The sequence below is a fragment of the Crocuta crocuta genome, unplaced genomic scaffold (genome assembly GCF_008692635.1).
Source record: "Crocuta crocuta isolate KB4526 unplaced genomic scaffold, BGI_CrCroc_1.0 scaffold15, whole genome shotgun sequence".
Lineage (NCBI taxonomy): Eukaryota > Metazoa > Chordata > Mammalia > Carnivora > Hyaenidae > Crocuta > Crocuta crocuta.
Genome location: NW_027530508.1, coordinates 1,303,493 through 1,310,984, shown reverse-complemented (window position 1 = coordinate 1,310,984; position 7,492 = coordinate 1,303,493). Strand labels below are relative to the sequence as shown.

At 49.6% G+C, this 7,492-nt stretch overlaps 1 protein-coding gene across 4 annotated transcripts; it reads left to right on the top strand.

The window, feature by feature from the left end:
• Positions 1-1,123: 1,123 nt before the first annotated feature.
• On the top strand, positions 1,124-5,119 carry AP5S1 (adaptor related protein complex 5 subunit sigma 1). 4 transcript variants are annotated; one of them, XM_077766941.1, is made up of 3 exons: positions 1,124-1,207; positions 2,520-2,711; positions 3,972-5,119. In XM_077766941.1, the coding sequence occupies exons 2-3, from the start codon at positions 2,536-2,538 to the stop codon at positions 4,396-4,398; spliced, it is 603 nt and encodes a 200-aa protein (XP_077623067.1). In that variant the 5' UTR covers positions 1,124-1,207; positions 2,520-2,535; the 3' UTR covers positions 4,399-5,119. The 4 variants fall into 4 exon arrangements, with proteins under 4 accessions (XP_077623067.1, XP_077623065.1, XP_077623068.1 ...); XM_077766939.1 differs by lacking the exon at positions 1,124-1,207 and adding an exon at positions 1,395-1,448; XM_077766942.1 differs by lacking the exon at positions 1,124-1,207 and adding an exon at positions 1,404-1,459.
• The last annotated feature ends 2,373 nt before the right edge of the window (positions 5,120-7,492 follow it).

Sequence of the window (7,492 nt, the reverse complement as noted above, 5' to 3'; positions counted from 1 at the left end):
CAGGCTGACGTCAACAATGGGTGCATAGAGAGAAGCCGAATGCTAATGGGCGGTCCAGGCAAGAAGGCTTCCCCTAAGTTTTGGTCTGAGCACATTTTGAAGGGGAAAAAAAGGGGGAAAGAAAGGGCATTCTAGGCTGAGGGAAGAGCCAGCGTGGAGGCTCTGAGGCCCAGAACACTGGGAGGCTTGAGGGGTTCACTTGCCAAAAGGCAAAAGTACATACGTGAGTGGGGATGCCCAGGGTAGGCAGTGAGGCTAAGCCAAGACCTTGCAAGGACCCCAAACACCTTTGGGCCACGCCTCTAATTGGGGCCTAATTGAGGCTGATGGCTGGCAATGCCCCTTTCAGGCTGAAAGAATAAGTCTCTTCATTACACCTTTGACAGTTTTCCTCAAAGAGGGGTCAACCTGTTAAGAGGTGGAAGTGCAAAAGGAAACTGATCAGCCTACTAAACCCTTCACTGGGGTCCAACGAAGTGACTCACCCAGGTACACACAGCTAGTGACAGGGTGGGGTGGGGGTGGCGGACGGGCATAAATTTGAATCGTTCTACTCGAAACTGAACCCTAGTCTTAACTCACCTCAGGAACCCACAACCCTAAACCCTCACCGACGAACTGCCTAAATATGCATCTTTGTCCTGAAGCCACAATTTCCAAAAGTAAAGCCCAGGAACCTGCATTTTAACAAGCACCCCGGCGACTCCCACGCGTACTGGCCAGTTTGAGAACCAGCCCTGCACCGTTAGGCCCCGTGAGCTTCAGAAGGCTCGCAAGGGCCGCGGGAGTCCGAACCCCTCCCGCCGGCAACTACACGGCTGCCGTTTTTTCCGGAAGGTTCACACGCCGGGCCGCTGCGCCCCCTTGCGGTCGCTGGGGACTGTGGCCTGGAGCTCGGCTGATCCAGAGGCTCCAAGTGGCAACCCCCACACCCTGTCTGGGACTAACGGACATGGGCCTCGCTGGGAGCTCGAAGCAAGGGGTCTTTGGTAGGAGGGCAAAAGCAGCCCTCGCCGGGGTTCCGGGCGTCAGAACACTGTCCCTCCCCGCTCCGGCCGTCCGGGCTCCGCCCACCTTGAGCGCGTCATCTCGTGCGCGCTCTCGCGGCCGGCGTGCGCAGGCGCCCAGGGACCTTGCAGCCGCCATTGGTCTCTCGCTACCGGTTCGAGCGGCCGGTTAGCAGAGGTCCGCAGGCGGGGAAGGAAGGGTGAGTACGACACCTGGAGGACAGCGGCCCCGGGGCTCAGGGACAGCACACTCAGGGCGGGGTGCCCTGCTTAGGTCTGTCTGACTGGAGCAAGGAACTACAACCCCCCAAATGCACTGGGCCACGGGGTTGCGCGAGGCAGTGACGTGAGGGTTTTTGTCGCTACCATTTGTCTGTGGGTAGGGGGGACGTGGTGGCGGAGGCTGATGACGCACTTTTTGCCGCTGGAGGGTGACCGGAGGTCAGTGCCAGGTCAGCTGGTTCTCGCCCTCAGAGCGCCTTCGCGAACCTTCCTGCTTGGCCCCTTTAAACGATCTTTTTGCCCTTAATTAGAGATAACAGATACTTGCTTACTGTGTACCCGCTACCTTTCCATCCCTGGCCGGCCACTGAGCCAGCCAGACACCCTTGTTATTAGCATCATTATTATTTAGTAGTCTTTATTTTATATATATATATATATATTAACTTTTTAAATGTTTTTATTTTTATTTCTGAGAGAGAAAGACAGCGTGAGCAAGGGAGGGTCAGAGAGAGAGAGAGGGAGACACAGAATCTGAAACAGGCTCCAGGCTCTGAGCTGTCAGCACAGAGCCTGATGCGGGGCTGGAACCCACCAACCGTGAGATCATGACCCGAGCTGAAGTCGGTCGCTTAACCGACTGAGCCACCCAGGCGCCCCTAGTAGTCTTCTTTTTAAGTAATCTGAAACTTACAGAAAATTTCAAGAGTTTCTTATAAAGAACTACTTCATACCCTTGATAATTAAGTTAGCTGCAGACACGATGCTATTTTAGTTCTGTGTTTAGGGGAGGGTCAGTGTTTATTATCTGAAAAGGAGAACATTCTCCCACATTCAAAATTAGGTAACATTGGTCAAGACTATTACCTAAAATGTTTCCAGTTGTCCTAATAGTGCTGTATGTTGAAACTACTCTTTTATTGGCTGCTCCCCCCTCCATCCCTGCTCTGCATTCAGCTGACTCTCTTTAGTCTTCTTCAGTGTGGAGCAGCTCCCCAGGTTCCCTTGACTCTCATGCCTGACACTGAAGATTCCTGGCCATTTGTTTTGTAGAGCTGGGTTTGGGGTTGTCTAAGATTTCTTCACTCGATCTTAGCAAAAAGGCCAAGCAGCGATTGAGATTTCTTCACCATTTGACTCTGTTGCGGGCAGAAGTGCTGCTGACCGGACACCTTTATTCAGAGGTGGGAAGCGTCTCTTGAGTGGCTGAGGAGCACTAGTGACATGCTGCCCTGTGGCTGCCCTGTAACTTTAACACTCATCTCACCGAGGTCTCTGGCTTCCCCATAGTGCCCACCCTGGAGCCATGGTCCACGCCTTCCTCATCCACACCTTGCGGGCTCCACAGGCCCAGGACACAGGCCTTTGCCGAGTGCTGTACTCCTGCATCTTTGGTGCCGAGAATTCACCTGATGACCCACGGCCACATGGTGCTGAGAGGGACAGGCTCCTCCGAAAGGAGCAGATTTTGGCTGTGGCCAGGTAACACACGGGCCTTCATTGAACACATGTCTGATTATGATGGCTTTTCTGCAGGGCACAGAGAATCATACTAAGAAGCGGAGAGAATGTTTTAGAGTAGTGTTTCCACGAGCTGTCCTCAGTTGTTCACAAGTGTTATGTGAAAAAGGGTTAAAGAAATAATAGTGTGGTCATCATCGTTAATTGTTACAGTTACCATTTATTGAGCCTGTACATATGTGCTAAGAGTTTTATGTTCTGAGCATTTCATGTATATGAATTCGTTAATCCTTGTAACTGTCTATTGAGATAGGTACAGCTATTATTCCTACCTTACAGATGAATAAACTGAGGTACAGAGACTTTAAGGAACTTAATCTGCCCAAGGTTATGTAGCTAGAACATGGCAGAGCTGGGATCTGGGTGTAGGCAGATCCCGGAACAGCTTTGCAGTGCAGGACTTCTCAGGGCCGTTAGTATGCCTGTAGGCTTTATGAATCCCTGAGGAGGAGAGATAATGTGGTACATGGGAATTCTGAACCCAGAGCCTCCTGAAAACCACTGAAAGAGCAGTGTGTGGGAAATACTGTTCCAGATGTAGCGGCTGGCCTTAGACCTTCCCATCCCAGACCCAGACAGAGCCAGCAAATGCCAGAATCTCTTGACCTCTCTGCCTTTTGTGTTCGGGGATTAACATTCTCGGGCACCCCTTTGTTAGTCTCTTGCCATCCCCTTGTTCCTCTGGGCCTCCACCCGCCTCCTGTGGCACAGAAAATCAAATGCCTTTAAAACCAGCTTGCGCATGGCCCAAATTAGAAGATGATTCAGGAGGGATCAGAGAGTGATTTCAAAAGCCTCAGGGGTCAAGTGGAAGGTCTTTCTTTTTCATTTGAAGAGGGTTGCAGGATGGTGGTGGAGAGGTTGGACAGGCCAGCTGAACATGGCTTTTACTGCATTTCTCATGTTGTGTTTCTTTATGTTAAGGAAGCCTCTGTGAAGCTGATGAGGGCATCTTTTCCCCCTGGTGCCCTTTCCTGGCCCAAGGAGCTGTGTTCAAAACCTGCCTTCTCTTGAACACATGGAGTGAGATGGTTCAGGGCCTGGAGGCAGGAGCCTGGATTCCTGTCATGGCTCATGCTTCCTGCTCTGTGGTCCTGGGCAGGTCACTTAGTTTCTCTGGGCCTAAGTTTCTATATCTGAGATAGGAAGTTAATAGCAGCTCTCAGTTTTAGGGGTGGGCATGCAGATGACAGAAGGCAGTGACCCACCCACTCTTCCCAGGCAGGTGGAATCCATGTGCCAGCTGCAGCAGCAGGCATCTGGCCGGACCTCCGTGGACCTACAGCTTCAGTCCTCAGATGAGCCAGTGCCCCTTCAGGAGGCCCCGCTTGGGGCCTTCCGCCTGGCAGCCGGGGACCCTTTCCAGGAGCCTCGGACAGTGGTGTGGCTGGGTGTGCTCTCATTAGGCTTCGCCCTGGTGCTGGACACCCACGAGAACCTGCTGCTGGCTGAGGGCACTCTCCGGCTGCTGGCACGCCTCCTCCTGGACCACCTCCGGTTGCTTACCCCCAATACCAACCTCTTGCTTAGGGCCGATCGCATCGAGGGCATCCTCGCCCGCTTCCTGCCCCATGGTCAGCTGCTCTTCCTCAATGACCAGTTTGTCCAGGGTCTGGAGAAGGAACTCAGTGCTGCCTGGCCCCGCTGACCCCTCACTGGGATGGGGCTTCCTGGGAGGCAGGGAAGGAGGACGGGGAAGGATGGACACACAGCCAGGTGAAGCTTGGCATCGGCCTCCTTCTCAGCTGGCTCCCAGCTCTCCTGTGCTGCCGCATTCAGGACAAGTGGATGGGACAAACTGGCAGAAAAGAGGGCGGGCAGAGGGTGGTGAGGAGGAATCCCAGAACATCCTGTGCCTGGAGCTGCCTTGTGACGTGTTTCAGACTGCTCTAGAGGGCCAGCCCCCCCGTCCTTGACCCCAGTTTCTCCCATCCCCCGCAGCCAGCCCCCAAAACAGTCCACCAGTTGCTAGTGTTGGAGCATGAGGAGTGGAACTCCGCCCATTTTCTCCTTCCAAACCCACAGTCCTCGCAGTGCAGAAGGAACCTGAGACTCCCAGGGTGGAGGAGCTGGTTGCTGTATTTGTACCCACTTAGGCAGCATTCAACAAGGATTTTGTCAGTGAGGGCCTGCTCGAGGTCCAGCCCCACCACAGTTCACAAATGTGTCGTTCATTCAGCAGGGGGATTCTGTAGCACTCTTTATTCTGTAGCACTCTTTGGGGCCAGCCCTTGCCCACCAGGCAGCCTCAAGATAATCATAGGTTTCCCTTGTCTGCAGGGAGAGAAGGTACCATTAGGTGGGTGCAAGAAGTTTAGCCAGGATGAAGTTGTCTTTCTTGTTTTGAATTAAAAGCATTAATTGTGTGATTTCATTCTCTGTTTCATATTTGCATAATGCATATTTGCTCCTATGAGTATGTGCCACTTTGGCCCTGAGCTGGGTATCTAAGCTTTCATGATCAAAGATGCCCCTGAGAAGCATCTTGGGAGGTCTCCGCCTCTTGTGCCACATATCAACCCCTGTCTCCTAATGTGCCCCCTTTGGATGGTAGTACTTGTTTCTTTCACCAAAATGTAGTGGGTTGGTGTGGATCTCTGAGAAGCAGAGCTTAAGACAAGGATTAGTTACAAGCAGTTTACATGGGAGGTGATTCTAGGAAGTACTGGAAGGGGAGGCAGCCCATTCAAATACATTATCAAGGATGGGTAGGGAGCTTAGTGCCTCTGGGGGCCTGTAACAGCAATCACTTCTGAGTGACCTTGCTTGAGGGGTGAGGGACTGAGGATGTTTGTCTGCCATTCTCTTAAGTCAGTGGTTGTGAGTTGGTCCTAAGGCAAATTCCCTGGCTCTTTCTGCCCCCAGAAAAAAGTCAGTGTGGTGCTGGGCCTGGCTGCATGATGGTCAAACCCAAAAGGATACAGGTGGGGCAACAAACTCCTGTTTTGGGTCTTTAATCAGCAGCTGGTGATTAAAATGGTGGTTTAAAATGATTCAATTGGGGGTCTCTTAAGCCTCCAACACTTGGTTTCAGTTCAGATCATGATCTCTTGGTTTGTGAGCCCCAAGTCGGCCTGCTTGGGATTCTCTCTCCCACTCTCTGCCCCTCCCCTATTTGTGTGTATGCATGCGTTCTCTTTCTCTCTTTCTTTCTCATAAGTAAATGTTAAAAAAAAACAACAATTCAACTGGAAAAAAAACCCATTTCTTTATTCTTAACTGCCAATATCACACTGTGTTGATTACTGTTACTTTATATAGTCATAGGTCTTCAATGCAGATGGTGTCAGTTCTCCAACTTTGTTCTTCTTCAATAATGAGTTGGCTAGGGGCACTGGGGGGCCCAGTCAATTAAGCTTCCTGACTTTGGCTCAAGTCACGATCTCATGGTTCGTGGATTCGAGCCCCACATCTGGATCTCTGCTGTCAGCGCTGAGCCCACTTTGGACCCTCAGTCTGTCTCTCTCTCTCTCTCTCTCTCTCTCTCTTTCTCTTTCTTTCTCTGCCCCTCCTATGCACGCGTGCTCTCTGTCTCTCTCAAAAATAAAAAATAAAAGTATTTAAAATTTTTTACAGGGCGCCTGGGTGGCTCAGTCGGTTAAGCGTCCGACTTTTGCTCAGGTCATGATCTCGTGGTTTGTGGGTTCGAGCCCCGGGTCGGGCTCTGTGCTGACAGCCAGGTCAGAGCCTGGAGCCTGCTTCAGATTCTGTGTCTCCCTCTCTCTCTGACCCTCCCCTGCTCACGCTGTCTCTCCCTCTCTCTCCTAGAAATAAATAAAACATTAAAAAATGTTTTTAAAGCTTCTCTTTTCTTGCCATTGACTATGATGTTGGCTGTAGATTTTTGTAGATCATTCTGTATTAAATTGAGGAAGTTTCCCTCTATTCCTAGTTTGCTGGGAGTTTTTTTGTTTTTTATCATGAAGGGATGTTAGATTTTGTCAAATGCTTTTTCTGCATGTTTTTATGACCGTATGACTTTTCTTTTTTAGTCTGATGGATTGATTACATTAACTGATTTTCAAATGTTGAACCAGCCTTGCACACCTGGAATAAATTCCACTTGGTCATGGTGTATAATTCTTTTTATACATTGTTGGATTCTATTTGTTAGCATTTTACTTCTATGTTCATGAGCAATAATGGCCTGTAGTTTTCTTATAATATCTTTGTCTGCCATTCTGTTTCCCCTACTATCCCAAAGGATAATAGCTTTCTATATTTTCTACATACCTACCTCTCTTTATACAAATACAAGCAAATATGAACTTGGGTTCTTATTCTACTTCCTGCCTGCACTGTTTTCTTACACAATAGGTCAGCCTGATACAAGGTTCTTCAGGTGCTTGTTTCACTGAACAAACAGTGTTGCCTGGTGATCTTTTCATAGCAGTACATAGGATTCCTATTCTTTTTTAAAGTGTATTTATTTACTTTGAGAGAAATAGAAAGAGGGGGAGGGGCAAGGAGAGAGGGAGAGAGAATCCCAAGCAGGCTCTGCACTGACAGCTCTGATGTAGGGCTTGATCTCACAGTGAGACTATGACCTGAGCCGAAATCAACAGTTAGACGTTTAACTGACTGAGCCATCCAGGTGCCCCTTATTCTTTTTTATTCTTATCCATTATATGAGTATATTATAGTTCATTTAGCAGATCTAAGAATTACTGTGAAATATTTCATGTTTATAAAACAGTAATAAGAATCATATAATCTAAGTAGCCATCATTACACTTAGAAAA

Bases quoted from the DNA above. Each gene is read 5' to 3' on its own strand.
- AP5S1 (XM_077766939.1), top strand. From the start codon at position 1,414: ATGACGCACTTTTTGCCGCTGGAGGGTGACCGGAG. The intron at 1,449-2,519 runs GTCAGTGCCAGG...GCTTCCCCATAG, and splicing joins CCGCTGGAGGGTGACCGGAG to TGCCCACCCTGGAGCCATGG. The intron at 2,712-3,971 runs GTAACACACGGG...CACTCTTCCCAG, and splicing joins CAGATTTTGGCTGTGGCCAG to GCAGGTGGAATCCATGTGCC.